Genomic DNA, 20,349 nt, shown 5'->3' with positions numbered 1-20,349 from the left:
AAATTACACCTTAGCTGCAGCAGCAGTAGTAACTAACAATGCTATGTGCACACACAAGAGCATGCACCCATGAGAGATGTTCTGATGAAACCAACCATCCAAAGTAATTCTGATGAAACTAACAGCAATCAACAAGAACGAGGCTCATGTCTGCACGACAGTAGCCTGTGTGTGGGAATGCGCGTATGTTGGTTTGACAGAGAAATTCCCTGATACATCCTGAGGACTTTGTCCTTTCCATCTGTATCTCAGGATATTGAAGAGATATGACACAGAAGCTTCCTGCTACTGTCGTGATGACATTTCCAAAGGTTTTTGTCATCAGATCATCACACTAAGAAATGAGGGATATTATGGCTCTCTGAAATTGTCAGGGACAAAGCAAGGAGAGCCTTATTGCCTCTCAGGCGCTGGCAGAGGTTCAGAACCTCGGAGAGATATCCTGCCCTTCTGCTGCCTGTTCAGCACCTCAGACAGCGAACAAGGACGAGCTCCTGCCTGAACTATAACACTTCAAGTTTGTAGGTTCAGACCTAGACATTGTGTAACTCAATAGTTGCTTCATGCTCTATATGGTTAAACTTGAAGGTTTTCAATTTTGTCGCTATGCTACATACTTTGAAAAATCTCCCCGTGGATCTTAGGTAGTGACCCGTTAGGTAAAGTAGTGGTTGACTTGGCATGGCTTGACTCTTCTCACTTTTTTTTGGTTGTCTATTGTCTGTGGATAGATCATTGATTGGTCAGAGGGAATCGTCACAGTCCCTGTGTCACTGCTTGTGCGAGATGACATCCTGCCCACGCACAAAGTAAGGTTGTAATCTGAAGCTTGGAGAGTCAGTAGCTGTGTTCCTAATGCTGTACTTCCCTTAATACACTCAGATACAGTACTCTTACATGTTAATAGTCCTACTTGACTTGTACTTGAATTTCATTTCAAACCGCCGTTCCGCACTTAAGGAAATAACCGTGACATTTGAATGCATCACACGCCAATATGTCTGCAGTTATTTTATTATCTTACCCAGAAATAAACATGTTTCCATGCCCTCTGTTTGGCTCCCACAATAAACACACGGATGACTTCCTTCCAACAGCAGTCTGGTGGTACTTGGTGACAAATATACAGTTTTGTGTTCTGCAGCAGCTGCATCTTCCTCAGACACCTTAATTTGAAAAAAAATGTTATCCCTTCCTTTTTATGTAGCTAAGAAGGCGACCGTTGAGTGTCCGCTGAGCATTTCACACTCAAGTTGTTGACAGTTTTGAGTGCATCCTTTGTGTAATTGTAGTGCACTGCATGTTTCCATACTTGTCTGTGTGAACACACTTACGCACTCAAAATAGTGAGTGTTTGTATGAGAATACGCTATTTGGGACACAGTGAAGTGGCAATCTAAATAATGTGAGTTAATAGCAGTTACAGTGGAACAACTTAGAGAAGTGTAAATGAAAGTAGAACTGAAATGTGAAATATCAGTTGAACATTAAGAGATGCAGTTGAAATGTAATTTGACATGTAACTGATGAAAGCAGATGAAGTGTAAAGAAAAGAAGCAGCTGAATGCCTGAAAATGGCATTAAAACTGACTATTATGGAAAGGCTGATAGTTAATTATGTAAAATAGATCATTAATACTTGTGCTTTTCCTGCCATGACATGTCACATTGCAAAAAGAGGCGATACGAATATTAGTTTACATTTGAAGATGTCATTTTCACAGTAAAATTTGAATATGAGAATAAATAAGGGATGTCATTAATCATCTGAAATGGATGGAAAGGATGTGATAGCTTACATGACAAAGTGTTACTTACAGTAATGAGATGTTTATTTGTTTTCACTTGTCAAATTAAGACATATATTTATAGAGTAGGTAAGATGTGGTTTTAAATTTCAAAATGAACTTCGAGGCCAGAGGATCGTTGGTGTTCTGTGTGCTCTGTTTATAAAGTCGCCGCGGGGCACCAGCTACCGGTTTTGGACGTGCAGACAGCTGCAGGCCTTTAACCAGCAGAGAACAGCGAGGACACTGAGTCTCTTATTAAAACAGATGTGAAGAACACAGCAGTCATACATCAAGCGTATATGTCTGTCTCTCTCTGCTCCTCTTCCTCACTCTCTCTCCCTCTCCACACTTTTCTCTGCCTCTCAAACTTAATGTCCTCCTTTCACCCTCACCTCTTTGGCCCCTCTGTGTCCCTCTCCCTTTCCCTTAGTCTCCTTTCTTTTATCCGAGCTGTTCTAGTTACACTTCCCCCCGTCCTCTCCTCTATTCCTGGCATCCCTCTCTTTCCACCTCTCCTCCTTCCTCTTTTCACATCCTGTGCTTATCTATCTCGAGCGCTCTCTGCCTCACTCTGTCCGTTTCCTTCTTTGTTTCTCTCACTCCCCAAACACACACGCACGCAAGCAACACTTCTTATTAAATTAGTAATAATGTCACCATGCTCCCTCCCAGGAGGCCAGTGTTATTGACTTCATTATGCAAATGTAAACCAGCCTAAAGCTATACTACTGATGGGATAAGACGTACACACACACACACACACACACACACACACACACACACACACACACACACACACATACATTCTGTTCATAGGGTGACTGTGCTGGCCGGGAAAAATTTCTTGCTGTTTCAGATAATTATGTCAACCACTGGAGTTGATGTGTATATTAGCATGAAATCTGCTAAATCCAAAAAGGCCTGTGGCTTATGATATCTGTCTTGGAGTGACAGTGTGTTAGAATAGCATAAAATAAAATAGAATAGAATAGTCTGTGAATACCAAACAAAATATAGTAAAAAGTTTGTTTCTCAAATGGTTATATTTTTACATCTTCAAGTATATTTTCGGGTAAAATTTCAAAAAGAATAATTATTTTTGAATATCTTTTCTACACGGCCGTGGCTCCAGCAGATTCCCCTGTGTTTCATTCTGCTTGACTTCTCATGCCTCATAGCCTGGAAACTTTCATGCAAACAGGGTTTCCACGCCATAATCACAGCAAAAAATAGAAGCTGTGAGTGATAGGCAGGCATAGCAAGGCTACCAAATTGGGTAATTTTCAACAAAATTGTCTGCCAGATGAACACGGAGTCATTTTTAATTTTAGGACTCCTGAATTATATCAAACATTATATCTGCATAGAAACAGAACATTTCATACACACATTTCCAGATTTTTGGCTTCCCAAGTGTAAAAGCTATCTTTTACTACATAGATGTTAATGCAAGCCAAGTTGGATGTACCCGACAATTACCGGAGTGGCCTATGAGCTCGGCTTCAACTTTGAGGCTTGGCCAAGGAGTGAAAGTCCTCTCATTTTAACTGTGATCTGCCGGCCGCACGATTCTTTCCATCACACCAGCACTGGCTGGTCAGAGTTGCCAAAACACGCTGCGTCTTGATACAAGTTCACAGATCTGGAAACTCACTGAAGCTTATACGGTAAACACACAGGCTCGCATATGCACGCACACACACTTTCAAATGCAGTATTGGCAGAGACAGCCAGGACAGATGGAAAGACAGCAGAGAGCAGAGAGGCATTGGAAATTAAAGTCACAGTGTCAGGACGAACAATTAGAGCTCAGGGACTAATAATATATCCTCTTCATGTGCGCTGACTGACTGAATATCAGTCAGAGAAAATTGCTGTAGGTCACTAACACTTGTACCAATATGATGCTATTTTTTATGTGATTTCACTGTAACATACACAAATAGAATCCAAAAATTTGAACACCACCGGTTTTTGTCATTAATTAAATATTGCATGTTGTGTAAATCCATCCTGTTCTCATCCCGGGACAACTAATAGTGCCATTTGGTCACAGCCTGCTGGTGTCTCAGATATACGCAGACGATGCTTCAGAGAGTGGACTGGTAAATTCTTGTCTTAGTTTAGGTAATTTATTGAACTACATGCATAGTTGTTTTAACTTCTTTATCCATCCCTCCATTATCTAAACTGGCTTAGTCCTGTGCAGAGTCCCAGCTGATTTTAGGCAAAGGCAAGGTGTACCCTGGACAGGTTGCCAACACAGAAAGACAGAGAACCCTTCACACCTACAGCCTATTTAGAATCACCAGTTAACCTTGCACACATGTCTTTGGACTGTGGGAGGAAACAGAAGCAACGGCATAAAATCTACGCTGATCTACATGCAAACCCCAAAAAAGTCCCATCCAACCAGCAGGTTTCTATCTCAGAACCTTCTTGCTTTGAGGCGACAGCACTAAGCACTATGCCACCCTCCTTGTAAATCTGTTTCAGATTAACTGAGGTGGCCTAAACTCTGTCCTGTTTAACACAAAGACCTTGCAGCTCAAGCGTTTCATTTCACTGATCGTTTCAAGTCAAATAACTCGAGTCACAACAACTCTTTCTTAAAGAGGTTTAAAAAAGAACTACAGCATTTAAGTTGATTAAAAAGTCAGTAACAGCGACTTTGAAACAATAATTTTAGACACGACACAGAATGTCGTAAAACAATTGTTTTAAAAATCAATTTACTGACTGACTGACAAAGATCTGAGTCTGAAGGGAATACATCGTTACTTGTCTCTTCTTCTTCTGCTTCCACATCGTCTTTTAATCCATCTGCGGTAACAGACATAAAGAAGAAACCATTATATTTACGTTTCCAACCTGCATCAGCTTAGGAAGTTTGAGTTTTTAAAGTGTTTTCTTATTTGTCACGTCTACAGTAATTGTAAAATATGCCGACTTTAAAACAATTGATTGTAGGCAGAGTCTTCATTTTAAACATGTATTTATTTTTGAAAGAGATCATGGAGTGACTGTGTTATTTACTGCCAGATTGTGTAAAACACTGACTAACTGCATTGCTCACCGTGTCTCCATCGGCCTGTCGAAGTGACTGACTTATTCAGCACATCACATGATATAAAAACGGTCATTAAACGCATCGCTTCACACAGATGATGTTGTAGCTTCAGAATGTCTGGTCAGAAGGCATTAGAAACGAAGCGCTGTGCACCAGACACCTCATGCATTTTTAACCAATCAATATCCTCTTTTCCACATCTCTACCTCCTTCTCTATCATTTCTCTCTGCCTCCCTCTGTCTGTGCTTCGCTTCCTTTACTCAGTCACCTTCTTGCAGCCGTCTTGTACTGTAAGTGTTTTCTTCTCTGTCTCATCTCTCTCTGTGTCCTTTCTGTCCATGGCTTGCCACATTATCTTTCTTGCATCTGTCCTTTCTCTGCTCTTTCTGTCTCCGTTGTTCTTTGTTTTTCTTTGCTCCAATCACTCCATTCTCTCTGTCATCGTACTCCTGTCTTGCCTCCGTCCTTCTTTTCTTTTTACAGTTGCAGTGTAGACTTTATGTCTCCCCCTTTTGCTAGTGAGAATAATAGTGAAAATCCTGTCGATTTGCACTCGCGTTATAGGCTGGATGAGTCAAACAAAAGGCGTCACAACCCACCAAAAATTGACTCATTTCACTGTCAAGATTTTATCCATTTAGTCAGATAATATTTGGAAAGTCTGGAAGAGCTGCGTGATTTGATTATTTTCAATCATTAGCATAGGGCTAAACCCAAAGTGAGCCGGCCCACAGAGCATGACCTATTTGCATTTATTCAGCCAGCGTGGAAATGTCTCATCAGACAACAGACATGAAAACTCTGTAGATTAGGTTTAATCGGCATTGTGTGAACTTGTTTGGCAAGAGCTTGGATATAATGGTTGTTCATTTATATGTAAAAGTTCTGTACTATAGCTTTTACCATATACTTGAGTGTCCTGATTTGCTTCATTTTTTGTTGTTTTGTTTTCATGATGAGGGTAAATGTTTTAAAGTTAGTGACTCTCGTTTTAATGCTTGGATTAAGACGATTACTACTTTACAGTATATGGCAAAAACTGTTGACACTGAAGAAGATGATGAAGCAAAACTTAATCATCTTATGATCTCTAAATTAAGAAGAAGAGGCTGATGATTATTTGTTTATTATATCTGAAAAACCAAAGCAGTAATCTCAGACAGTTTTTAAAATCTGACCACGAACCTGTCTGCATGACTCCATACCAAAACGTATAAATGTGAAAATATGTTTTCTTGTAATGTATGCAAATGTTGCCTATAAAACATGTACACTTATTTAAACAAAATGTAGCAAAGTGCACATGTGAGGAAAAGTAATATTCACTGTAACTGATTGCGATTCATTGAACTTAAAATATGCATTCACAGATAATTTACTGGTTGCATTAAGCCTCTAACACCAAGAAAAGCAGTCAATGTCATGATCTTCTTTGAAGTATTTCAGCTCGCTTTTGAATTGGAGACACAGTAGACAACAAATATGGATAGAAGACGGCCGACTGTCCTCAGCAGATTTTTTTTCCTGTGAGCTGCAGAGAGTTTAATGTATGGAATAGAAAGTGACCCAGGTCATGGTTTGATAACGGGACTTAAAGCTTGTTGTGATTTACATCACACACTTATCCCCCATTCTTGATAAAAATGACAAATGCACTGAATTGTATTGAGCTCCCGTGAGCTACTGCTGCAATATCCAGATCTAATAGCACTTGGAGTTCTGCCTCCGGGCACACACACACACACACACACACACACATGACTCAGTACATCTACTACCATGAGCCCTTGCACGCATGCACGCACGCACGCACGCACACACACACACACACACTTGAGGCCAACCTATTAAAAAGAGAAAATGCTTCCTCAGACGAGAAGCACAAATAAAACGGAATTAGTGTGTGATTCATGGCATAAATGTCTGTATACACCCAACACAGAAATAACACACACACACACACACACACACACACACACACACACACACACACACACACACACACACACACACACGCACACACACACACACACACACGGAGGCTGCCTTTCTTTTGTTGCACAGTTACCTGTAAGTGTTGTACAGACCCATGGTTTGTTGTCGTAAATAGATCAAAATGGATTTCTTAAGGACACTTCTGCAGTATTGTTTTGTGCTGTATTTTCAAGTTGAAATGTGATGTCCTTGAACAAGGGGAGTGAATGTTGAGGCCATTATCTAAGAGCGCTACATTTTTTTCACTGCACGATTTACTAAGTCAAAGAAAAAAATAAGGAACTTCTTGGATTCCTGAAAAGCATAGGAAAGCGTATTGTGTAAGCATTGCTGGTGGTAACAGAAGATATTGAGATGTTTACTGTAAAAATATAACAATTTGTTATAAAATATTATAAAAACGCCTCATCACGATTATAGTTTTAACTCCTTAAAATGCCTCAAAATAGGATTCAATTAAATTACTTTACATACGATATGTGATTTGAACACATTACGTTATGTTAATTAAAATAAATCCTGACTTTTGTTTTCTCATACACTCAAACATCAGTCTCCCAGGTGAAAGTCCTGTTTTTCTTCAAACCAATCTCCTAACTACACAGACTTTGTCACTCTTTTTACTCCGTCACGTGACCTCTTTCTTTGTCCCAGGTGTTCAAGATGTCGACACCCAAGGGCAGCTTGTGTGCATCTGTCTGATGCGATGACTTTGACAAAACTGCGGCATTTGACGCTCAGGGAATGAGAACAGACTGGGTAAATGCACAAAAAGATATCACCCAACTCTGCAGTTTTTCTCAGCTCTACATACTATTTTAGCCCCTTTCAGCTCATTGTTTCGGTTTGCTGCCCCATTAATTTAGTGCTTTGGTTCCGTGTTACCTCTCTCCAACCACAGGTTGCGTAAATCAAGTCTCTGCTATCACCCAATGACAAACACACAAAGTTAGTCAGCTAGCCTTCAGTGAAGCTTTAATGCTATCTATAGAGCTCCCGGGAGGTGGTGGAAACAAAAACCAGAGCTAAAGGGAGAATGAATATGGTACTTACATCTGAAACAAGAAACACGAAACATCACCGCTTATGAAGACTAATGTTTCTACACATCATACAAAGTTCTTATGTTTTAGTATGATATTCTTGTATTCTCCACACCTCTGTTTATTTATCCCTCATCATTGTTTCACTGTTGCAGATCCACGCACTTTGTCAACAAGACAAAATGTGTGCGACAGCATCTCATTTTAGTGTTTTATCTTGGCCTGTTTACTGCAGTTTGTGTTGAGAGATCTCCTTCGTCGCTCCAGCCTGACTCAGTTTGTACTTTCATGTTGCTGCTCTGATCTGCATTTTTCTTCTATTTTTACATCAAAAACATTCAAATGGAGGTTCCCTTTTTTTTTTTTCTTTCTTCACACTGCGTGTTATCCCCTTGTGGCCGTCTGGTTATTCACTTTCCCTCCTTGCCCTTCTTTTCTGTCGTTTTTCCTTCTCCTCCATCTCTTTTGTCTCGTTTTCCTTTCTTTTCTCCTCTCATGTCAACTCGTATCTAATTTCTGTTCATCCTCCATTTTACGAGGTGTAAACAGCGCAGACGAGTCTTCAGCGGATGGGTCACTGTAACAGATATTTCGCGTTCACATATTTTCAACTGTCACGGCTGTGCAGTTAGATTGTTTTCAGATAGGACAAGGTGTAGGAGGTATAGCATGTCAGAGTGGCAGAAGGTCCGTGCGTTTCCCTTGTGCATGTGTGTGTGGGCTGTAATAGGCTGGCAGCAGCCGGCATCTGGTGACATCTGGCCCAGACAGATAAAGCAATAAACACATACTATCTCACTATCTGGAAGGAGCTGCAGCCTATCACACACTCTGTCCTCTGCGCTATCACTCCCTCTCTCTTTTTCTCACTTTTTTTTACCTTTGACAAAATCAAATTGAAATGGGCTTTATGACAGAAAAACAGTATATATTGTAAAAGCAGTTTCAAATGAGGAAAGAAACAACAGCTAAAAACAAAGAAATACAATTGAACCTAATGTGTATACAAATTAGTCTGACAACAATATAATTTACTGTCTATCATCTTTACCTGCTTTGTTCCCTCTCTTTCTTGTAGTTCTTCTCATTTTCTTCACCTTCATTGAATCTCTGATTCAGTTTGTATTTTCAACTAAATTCAAAATTGCTTTTTCGGTGTGCGACGGACGGACGGACGGATGGACGGACGGACGGACGGACTGACTGACTGAATCCAGTAAAGCTGGAACTGATCAGTAGCATAAACTACAGGCCACCGTTTAAAAACAAATCTTCTCGTTTACTCCCTTGAAACAGAACAAATGACAATTATTTTTCACATACATTTCCGAAAAATACCAGATATCTTTTAAGCTTTTGAGTTATAGTGAACAAGAAATCCTTCTAATTTATCGAAAAATACAACTCCGAACATATGCATTTCCTTGACAGCTGGGCTCTCTGCCGAGGAAGATCATTACAATACAACTGAAAGCTCCAGAACAGCTGTGGTGAGATTGTTTTCTCGACTGCTTTTTCTAAAGCAGAGCATGAGCTTTTTAATCATAACTCCTACTTATTTTGAGTTGAGAGTTTGTACCTTAACGCAAAACTACCTCAGCAGCCATCGTCCATTTATAATGTTTCAAAATTAACGTGAAATGTAAAAAAATACAATTAAACTGTCACGCTTGGTTTAAATTAAACTCATAAATGACATTTCTGTTTTTTAAATTTTAAGGAGAAATGTGTGTTCACAGCCTATTTGGATTTAATTAATGAAAGTTCCAGTTGTATTTTGAATTCTCAAAACCTCCAGTATTTAACTCCTATCATTTTTCTTCTTTTGGGGGCTGCAGCTAAGAATTGTTATTGTTCTTTAATCTTCAAATTATTTTTTTGATTAACAAAGTAATGATTTGTCTGAAACCCCAAAATAATCAATTTTCTATCAAAGAAAACCATAAAATATTCAATGTTAAGAAGCAGAACCACTACATTTTGGCTTGTGAAAAAAAAAATACTTTTTAAAGATGCTGATTAGTTTTATAATTCATCTTCACATCTATCATTTCAGTACCTATAATATTGTGCTATAATCTCTTACATCTGTCCAGACACATACACAGATGAGAATTGTCTTTTTTTTTTTTCACCCCTGACCACCAGGGGCCTCACCCTCAGTGGTCAGAGGTCCGGGCGCTGGCCCAATTGGCCCGGTCACTAACCTTTGTGAAAGAGCAGATGACGTATGACAGGAAAAATTACAGAGGCAGAATATTTCAGCGATGACTACAAAGGCCACAGAAATGACAAAGACGGGGGACAGAGACAGAAAAGGAGCTGGGAATTATACAAATAAAAGAGGTGAGGGGAGGTGGAAGTAAGAAGTTGAGGGGAAATGTTGGTGGATGTGGTGATGGATGGATGACTAAGTAAGATGATAAATAGAAGAAGGGATGGATGGATGAATGGGTGGATGCCTCGACACATGGCCCCGGGGAATCAGCCATTATACATGCAACTGTCACTCAAGATTAGAGGCATAATTAAACTCCTGTCCCACTGCGTGTGGCTCCAATGTGTGTCTGTGTGTGTACATGTGTGTACCTGGAAATTGTGTTGTTTTCCTGTGTGTGTGTGTGTGTGTGTGTGTGTGTGTGTGTGTGTGTGTGTGTGTGTTGTGTTTGTGTGTGTGTGTGTGTGTGTGTGTTTGGGAGGGGTAGACTTTGACAGAGATTGATGGTGAGGGGAAAGCAGGCCATTATGTTGTATAGCTAAAGCAGTGATAGCCTCTCCACCTCTGTGTCTGTTTAAACTGCTGGCCATTTTATAGGCGTGGCACAAGTGACCCACAACACGCACACATACACAGATTGTCCACCTTTAATTGGGAACAAACTGCTTGTTTTTGTCGCATTTTGTTGCTTAATTTGGCCATAGTTTGTAGCTGGAGTCGCTCCAGGTGAATTGTGGGAACATCACACAGCTGCTGAGCAAAATGAAGTGTCATTTATAAATGAGGCAATCTCCCTCGGAAGTGTTGGCTAACCTCAGGGCTCTTTGCAATAATTTATAGCCCAGATAGTTGTGAGCAATTTTAATAAACTACAGAACTTTTTTTTTTCTTTACAAAAGAAATTGCCTTAATAGCAGGTTATCAGGAAAGCTATCAGCCTTCAATTAGGTGTGTGAAAATGAGGATCAAATTATTGTCTTGACAACTCAGGCAGGACTCCCCGCTGAGAGGGAGGGGAGGGGGGGGACGGGGGACGGAGAGAGAGCAAGCAAGCAGGCTCATTCATGATGCTGGTGGAAGGCCACGTTCTCGAGCAGCTGCACGCCGACCGAAGCTACATCTCTCAGTGTTTGTGTTTCACTGAGTGAAAGAACCCCGCCGCTCCCCTGCCGAGCAGAACATCAGCCTCATCAAGTCAGCCAGCAGCAGCTGCAGCAGGGGACGGAGTCGGGATCGGTCGCCTTCAAAATAAAAGCCTCAGACTCGAAAAGAATCGGTTCAGTGTGCAGGGTGTAGGAGGAGCTATTGACAGAACTAGAATATAACAGGGAGTCTTCAACGTTTTTCGGGCCAAGGACCCCCAAACTGATAAGAGAGATGGAGCAGGGACCCTCTACTATATATATATATTGTATAAAATTGTGTTTTATATTAATCTGGGCCTTGTGATTGGCACAGCAGCGACAGGGGTGGGTCCTCATCTTTGAGTGCAGGAGGCTTGGAGGGACATGTCCAGGCTAGTCTCTGAGTGAACAGGTGTCCAGCTTGAGAGCTCCTGTGTGTCCCTGAATGTGTGCATTTCTGACTGAAAGATAACATCTTCTGCCTCCATTTATCTATTCGCTACAATATGTTGGATTCATGTTAATGTGTATTTAAAGACATTTAAATTTGTGAAAAAAAATATTTAAAAAAAAAGAAAAATTGTCTAATCAACCAAAAATTTCGAGACCCCCTGTTGAAGACCTCTGGAATATAAAATTCATAATTATGTTTTCATTCGAGTTTAACGACCCAAGAATTGTTTTGTTGTCATTACCTTCATGAGCTCTTAAAGTTATCATACTTCGACGACACTTACACACCAAACTTTCCAGTTTTATTCCTATTGATATCGTGAAGGAATTTACGGAGGGGTTTGTACATATCATTCATAGCTTGATTTATATGACATTTTATATAGCTACGATAACTTTTGGTGAATTGAGACAAAATACTGAGAGGTAGACTACGTGTAGTGAAATAATAATACATTGTCTTTGTAGCTACAGCGCTTTTCAAGTTACTCAAAAGACACCTTGCAGGTTAAAATGATCAAAGCAACACAATAAAAGTATAGCTCACATAATACTAATCACATTAAAAACAACATTAATCACACATCTAAAAAAAATAAACCCCAAAATGTACATTTTGAACGTTTTCTTTTCAGTAATCTGAAAGAGAGACATGTTATTGGAGCACAACCACTGAAAAAGCTGAGTTTTTAACTGTCATGTCTCACGAAACCATAAAATTGTTCCCCGAGTTTAAATACAATCTGAGCCTAAATGCCAAGAACTGTGGCGGAAAAAATTAGGTTCTGAACTTGGCTGTGGCTCAGTCAGTAGAGTGGGTTGCATACTAATCACTTGGTGGTTTGATCCCCAACTTCTCCTGTCCACATGCCTAAGTGTCCTTGAGCAAGACACTGAACCCTAAAATTGCCCCTGATGGTGTACCATCGGTGTGTTGTAAGTCACTTTGGATAAAAGGGTCAGCTAAATGAAATGTAATAATAATAATAATAATAACTTAAGTGAAAAGTCAAAGAAGGCTGTAGTACTTTACTTAACTATATCCATTCAGTGCAGCTTTATACTTCTGCTTTACTACATTACAGGAGGAAATGCTATACTTTATACTCCTTTTTGTCTTGACAGCTGTATTTAGCTCTTACTGTTTAGAATAACTTGCCATACCTTTCCTGTCCAGTGAAAATCATGTTTCTCCAAATCTGATGATTTTGTATTTGAAACTTTCAGATAAAATGAAGGATTACATTTTCTCTTATGGGCTAAGAAAATGTTCCTACTTCTTAAGATAAATGAAATATTAGCTATTAAAATACAGTCACAAAACTGAAAACAGTTTTTCTGAGCAGTTTGATTTTATAGAGATTTGTTTCTCACAGGAGTTTGACATTAAAAACATACAATGATCTTACAGAATATGATGCAATATACAGTAGTAGATTAAACTAACCCACAGTAGTCCACCACAAGTTTACACAAAGGCAGCTGAGTGAGAAGCTGCGGGTGGTGGGGGTGGACGCGCCCACCGTCTCCTGGATCAATGACTACCTGACAGGCAGACCACAGTTTGTCCGTCTGGGCAGTGTGCTGTCTGATACGGTGGTCAGTGGTACTGGAGCTCCACAGGGGACTGTTCTGTCCCCCTTTCTGTTCACCTTGTACACAACTGACTTCCAGTACAACTCAGAGTCCTGCCATCTGCAGAAGTTCTCTGATGACTCTGCAGTGGTAGGATGTATAAGGGATGGACGGGAGGATGAGTACAGGGCAGTAGTGGAGGACTTTGTGGAGTGGGCGGGAAGGAATCACCTGCTCCTGAACGTGGCCAAGACCAGAGAGATGGTGGTCGACTTCAGGAGGAAGACGACGGCTCCACAACCGCTGAGAGTTCTGGGAGAGGAGGTGGACATGGTGGAGGAGTACAAGTACCTGGTTGTGTCCATCGACAACAGACTGAAATGGAAGACCAACATCAATGCTGTCTACAAGAAGGTGATGAGTCGACTCTTTTTCTTGAGGAAACTTCGATCCTTCAATGTGTGCAGCATGATGCTGGAGATGTTTTACCAGTCTGTTGTGGCCAGTGCTTTGTACTTCGCTGTGGTCTGCTGGGGGAGCAGCATTGGAGCCGGTGACACCAACAAACTTAACAAGCTGGTTAAGAAGGCCGGCTCCATCATCGGCTACAAACTAGATAGTCTGGAAAAGGTGGTGGAGAGGAGGACGCTGAACAAACTATTGTCCATCTTGGATAATCCTGTCCACCCTCTCAACCACCTGCTGCAGGGACAGCGGAGCACTTTCTCTAAAAGATTCCTCCAGCTCCGCTGTCACAAGGACATATACAGGAGATCATTCCTGCCCACTGCCATAAGACTTTACAATAACTCACCTCTGGCAAAATCCATCACAGTACAATAACACTGTTGACTGTGTTTCTTGGTTGCTTGTATATTATATGTATATTATATATATAGATATATACTGTACTGTATGTATATATATATATATGTTGACTGTGTTTATTGGTTTGTTGTGTATAATATATATAGATATTTAATGTACTGTATATATACTGTATATACTGTGCATTTTATATTTTATATTTATATTTTTTACTGCTATTTACTGCTATTTTATTTTATTGCTTTTCTATTATATATTCTATTCTATTATTTTATTCTATTGTTTCTATTATTGCTTCTGTATGTATGCTGCTGTGGCGAAAAAATTTCCCCTCGGGGATTAATAAAGTATATACCTACCTACCTACCTACCAGTACAATGAACATTGATGTTAAACATCATATAGGCTGTACTAGTAAAACACCGACTGGCAGCATTAAACTGCACAATGAATATGAATACTTCTGATACTTTGGCCACATTTTGCTGACAATCCTTACATACTTTTATTTAAGTAAAGTTTTGAATAGAGGACTTTTTTACTTGTAATGGAGCATATTTTCCTCGTGGCAGTAGTACTTGTTCTTCAGACCTGATCTTTTTTTCCACCGCTGGTTAGTAGAAACTGATCTGTACTGCGTCACAGCAGTCTTGTTTACCGAAATTACACACAAGTTGGAGACACCTTGCGCTTCCAGCGCACGAACAAAGGCCCAAGAAGGACACAAGCAGTCAGGAGACACCACTCCGTGCCAGAATTCCAAGTCTCTTATATTGAAAATCCGTACCGGAACAGTTCCATGTGAGTGTGGTGTTTTACTTGACAGATGGCAGGCGGGAGGGAGACGCTCCTCTCGGCTGTCTCTCTCGGTCTGTTGGTCCATCCCGGTTCCCATTGTCTCCCCCTTTTCACTCCTTGAAGACAACCCCGAGACGACAAACAAAACTTGGCCGTTTTTTCCCCCCACATATCCACCGTTTCTGCATTACGTTTGGAGACTTACCTCGACCTGAAATTTCTCCCTCTTTCTGCTTGACATTTGGACATGCTCTTCTGTCTTTTTTTTTTGGTTTTGATATTGTAGAAACGTATTCGTGGTAACGGAGGAAATAACGGAGCGGCGGCTGACTGAATTCAGTTGTGTTTGAGGACCTGATGGGGAGATGAACCGGAGGAGGAGGAGGAGGACTCATTAGCCGAAAGACCCACCGAAAATCAGCTTCCAGTGGCGGTTGACATATCACAACCTTCTCTCAACATTTTTACTTACTGGATAAAACAGAACATTTACATCAAAACAACTAAAAGACGGGGCTCGGAGCGCGGCGCTGGAGATAAAAGACGCGGTGTTTGGTTAAGGATGTTGTCGCTACATGCTCGTTACTTCCCCTGAGAGGAGAGGAGCTCGGCTGTGAGCACAGGCAGGGACCACTTTCACTTGTTTTCTCCACCCTAAAACAAAATTAGACTGTTTCAATCAGCCAAATGTAAGGGGGGCTTAATCGGATTATTAAACGAGAGATTTAATCTGGGGAATCTATCTATCTAACCTCACCATCTCTGTATGCGTGTGTGCTTTTTCAGCGTGTAAGTGGCTGCTGTGTTCACCATTGATAAGGATGCGACTAATCGAGGTGACTGTAGGTGATGGTTGGACAAGTGGACCCTGTTTGGACATAACTGGAAAGTCCTTTGTTTAAGGCCGGACTGCTTTTGGTAGTTTTATTTCTGAGAGACCCTCATGATAAGAAATCTGAACTCATTCACACAAAGCTACTAAACTGCCTGCAGTTGCAGCGGCTTGGAGAGGGTTTACCTCCATATCCAGCTGTGCGGATCCATAAAGAACTATTTGTGGACTTGAACCGCCTTCCATCGTTAATCCCTGACCCATGTGTGCGCTGGAAGTCCAGGTGACTATTTGAGACCGTTAACTGTTGGCAACTCGTCCATCTGAGAGAAGTGGTCGCCTTTCATCTCCCTGGAGCTCCACAGAGTACACAGGGGGCTGTGCTCTGCTCTGTTCTGCTGAGTGCTCCTACCTGGGCTGCCGGCCAGCCAGACGGGCCCTCCGGGGGGCTTTTGGATTTTGAAGGAGACCTTTGGGAGTTACCCAGAGTTTCTGCCCCTGCGTGGAGCCACCGGCTGAGAGGAAGGTGGACATCATGGGGTGCTGCAGTGGCAGGTGCACCTTGGCCTTCATCTGTGGCATGCAGCTGGTAAGTGTTAAGATCGCCATCTGTGCTGTGGATCAGTCAGGAGAAATCTTGTAAGCGGTTATGATGGGGAATCAGAAGAAGCCGTGGAGCAGGGGATGGGTGGAGGTGTGGAGACGGAAGGGAGAAGATGGATCACTCAGAGGTCACATTTCAGAAGTTAATAGGTTTGTAAAAGGTCACGATACAAAGCACAATGTAGTTTGAGTGACAGTTTGACAAATGGACTGATTGAACAGATGAATGGCTGTTGGTGGGAGCTCTAAGACTGCACTAAGAATCCTTATAGACTTTTGACGGATGGACGGAAGTGGGGAGTGATACATGGAGGCACTGGAGAAGAATGAGGGAAGGCTGGATGGCAGGTGGATAGATGTATTGAGCGAGTGCTTGTGGAAAAAAGTGGAGCAAAGAATGAAAAGATCTGATTAAACACTCACGACATCATCCTGTCTTTTGGTGTACGTCTGTTCATCCTCACTGTCTGCGTCAACAGAAAGCGGCGTCAGACGAGACAACAGGGAGGGACTGGTGGGTCTATAGGTTTGTATATGTGCATGTGGATTAAAAGGAAAAGCCACTCCACGAGAATTACTTGAAGCAGCAAAGAGACAGCTGCCCAACGGCCCATTGTATGTGACCTGCTGTAAGGTCCAGACATTTATAGGACCTTAGTTGTATGGCATAGGATCCTAATAGTTAATGTGAAACATTTTCCCCAGGTTTTAAGAATCACAATTAGAAAAATCCACAGAGAAGGCAGAGAAACCTGCTGAAAAGCTGCAGCTGCTTTTTTGGCGAGGTTTAGTGGAAGAGACTATATTTATATTGTTGTCCTATTATGGTCTTATGAAGTTGATAAGGCTCATATAGTAGCAACATTTGTATTGATTTAGTTCCTGGTGGATGTGTAAATGTAATTCCAGTCTTCAGGCTCCTTTTTGCTTTATTTAACTGGGGTTAGTTTGTTCACCAGCTAGTTGCTACCTTTCTCTGTTTTTTGTTGTTGTTGCATAAACAATGTCAGCTATGCTAACAAGGTTAAATGAATAAATTAAATAAATGCATTTTAACATCAACTATTACAGTTTGATGGTATATTTGTCGTCTTTTGAAGCGTTTCCTTCTTGTGTTCCAAATGATTTTTGACAGTTTGTTTTCTGGCTTTTGGTTGTTTTCAACTTGTCCCTGTTCATCTGACTCAGACGTAAAATATCTCCACATATGCCTCACGGTACTTTTTATTTTTCCTCCAGCAGACTTATTGCTGCACCTGCTTGCCACATGTTGTTGTTGTCAAATATCTCCAGTAGCGACAGCATCTATGATACCTTAAGTGCCTACGATACAACAGAAAAACAAGCCCTGTCACGTTTTCTTTTAGACTTGGTATGGAAGTGTCGGGTCTCTTGACATCCCCATTGAGGACTCACAAGACACGCTACCATTATTATTAAGCTCCCCACTTTGGCTATGTTTTAAACTGAAGAAGCATTATTACTGTACGTACGTTCTGTAAGACCAACAGCTACAGTAGGGAAATAAGAGCAGGCAACGTCCTCTGGAGGCTTCGCTGGGAAATGTAGGAAATCAGGACCTGAACTCGCAGAAGAGTAAGGAGGTTTAGACAAAAGTGGTACCACTCATCATGTTCAGTACAGAAAGAAAATATAGGAAAATCTGCTACTTTACCATTAGATATGACGCTCGTTGTGTGAGTAAAAGGCGTATTATTGTGCGGTGAAATAGGACATTGCTGTGCACGTTTTCATTCAAAGGCAGAAAGACAGCTTTGTAAGCCAACATGTGTCCCCAGAATGCCAATAACACTGCCACATGTGGTGTACATACATGAAACATGCCACTGTGCTGTAAACGGGAAGGCTGTGTGTTTCTGTCGGTGAAATAAGAGGGAGTGTGTGCATGTGTGTGTGTGTGTGTGTGTGTGCTTACGAATGAGATGCTGTCTCAGAGATAGTCATTGTGTCTAATGCAGTGGAACTAATGCCATGCCATAGTCAACAACATGTTTTGCTCTGTTAACTGTTGTAATAGCTAAGCCAGCTGATACCACCGCTAGCAGAGCTAGAGGTCTAACAATACTGTATGTTACAGCTCGGCCATGCACAGTTAGCTCTGTTACAGTTGCAGCCATTTAGACAGAGGGACCTCCTGATGGTGAAAAGCATGTCTTCACAGACACCAATTCTCTGCTCTTTAAGGATGTGCGATTGAAGATATTAAGATATTTCATACTCCAGCTGTAGTCCAGTCATTTCTGCAGTTATCCCTGGAAACCACACTGCCCACAGTCCTCCTTGTTAAAAGCAACCTCATTGACCACAAATTAAAAGACGGCCTTTTACTCCGCTCCCGACCCCCTGCTGGAAGTAATTGTTTTTTTGTTTTTTTTCGCTATGTGATAGGTGACCTCGCAGGGCAGAAAACAATGCTGCTCATTGTTTTCTTATGTAATGGAGCTGATGTCTTGTGTAACTCTTAACAGCAGATTTTCTCCTGCTTCATTAGCGAGGTTAATTGCTAAGAGCTGATGTCACCATAGCTTGGCAGAGATCAATGATCTCCAGGTTGGAGATATGTCTACTTTACAGCTGATGTCACTGTGTGCCAAGTGTTTTCAGTCCTACCAGGTGATATTCTGCCTGCTGGTTATATAAATTGGAGTATATTTATATGTATTGTAGGTCAGGAAGTTACCTTTAATGTCATGAGTCAATTCTAAAGAATTGTAAGACATCAGTGTTATGTTGCCATCAGTGCGATCAACCGGTAGTGACTTGGACTCTTACTTTATTTGTCTCACAACGCTTTGAACATTTCAGTAGACACTTAAAAATACAGCTGAAGCTAATGATTATTTTGATCATTTTGGAATTCGCTACTGATATTGTCAATGAATCTGATTAATCTATGAAGTGACAGAAAGTACTCAAGCTGGAAGTGATACCTTCATTTTAGACTGACAATGATTAGTTGATTGATAGAAAGTTCATTGGGAATTATTTTCATAATCGATTAACTATTTTGAGTCATTTTTTTTAATGAAGAAAATGTTGAACTTCCCTGATTCCAGCTTCTTAAATGTGAATGTTTACTGATTCCTTTAGTCCTCCACGATGGTTAACTGACATTTTGTTGTTGTTGTGGACTAAAGATATTTTTCTCTGCACTGAAACTCTTGTCAACATTTTTCACCATTTTCTGACATTTTAAAGACCAAACAGCTAACTGATTAATAAAGAAAGTGATTGACCAATTAGTCGATAATGAATTGTTATTTGCAGCCCTATAAATGTTGCTTATTTTTTCTGACAAACACTCCCAAACTCGATAAAATTGCATAAGAGAAAAACAAGAACCAAACAGTCAGAATTGAGAAGCCTTTTGTGTGAAACATTGATCAGAGAATTGGCTCTCGTACCGTGGTCATGTGCTTTGGTTGTCACATTATGGGATGTGTGTTTATAGTTTGTGTGTTTGCTTTGAAAACTAATCCAGAAGTAAGAGTAGATTTTGCAGATTTAAAAGCTTTTGAAAACTTTGCTTTTATTGGCTGTCTTGCCAAGTGTTAGATGTAAGGCTCAATACCGCTCTCATGTCTGTGCACTAAAATATGAAGCTAAAGCCAGCAGCCGGTTAGCTTTGCTAAAAACTTAAAACAAGGGCTAACAGCCAGCCTGACTATCCAAAGGTTGCAAATCTCACCTCTTAATGGCAACCAATTAACATTTTGTAATTTGTCCGTTTAATCCCTGCAGACTATTTTTTAGCCAGACAAAGTCACTCTGTCAGTGTGAGGTTGTCAGACAACAACTGCAGCCTCCAATAAGTCACTTGGCTTGGCCAAAAAAATAGTCCTGCACATTTAAAGAAACAAGATATTATATTTACCACACACATACAATATCTCCAGTAACTTGGCAAACAAGAAAATGAAGGTAGTTCTCATACTTTCTACATCTTTTTTTCAGTTGTTTTGTTGGATAAAAAAAAAAGTATGAAGTTTTGTTATGA

The 20,349-nt window shown here is 40.7% G+C and overlaps 1 protein-coding gene across 1 annotated transcript in view; it reads left to right on the top strand.

Annotated features, from left to right (window-relative positions):
• Positions 1–14,931: 14,931 nt before the first annotated feature.
• Positions 14,932–20,349, top strand: part of nkain2 (sodium/potassium transporting ATPase interacting 2) — an 82,503-nt gene continuing 77,085 nt past the window's right edge. The window contains exon 1 of the mRNA XM_069158423.1: positions 14,932–16,317. Coding sequence (XP_069014524.1) covers positions 16,264–16,317 — 54 coding nt within the window. The 5' untranslated portion in view covers positions 14,932–16,263. The remainder of the gene's footprint in view (positions 16,318–20,349) is intronic.

The sequence above is a fragment of the Embiotoca jacksoni genome, unplaced genomic scaffold (genome assembly GCF_022577435.1).
Source record: "Embiotoca jacksoni isolate LCO1_2020_lvr unplaced genomic scaffold, fEmbJac1.0.p SCAF_23, whole genome shotgun sequence".
In the NCBI taxonomy this organism is placed as follows: domain Eukaryota; kingdom Metazoa; phylum Chordata; class Actinopteri; family Embiotocidae; genus Embiotoca; species Embiotoca jacksoni.
Note: the sequence above shows the minus strand (reverse complement) of the source record. Positions and strands in the feature narration are given on the sequence as shown.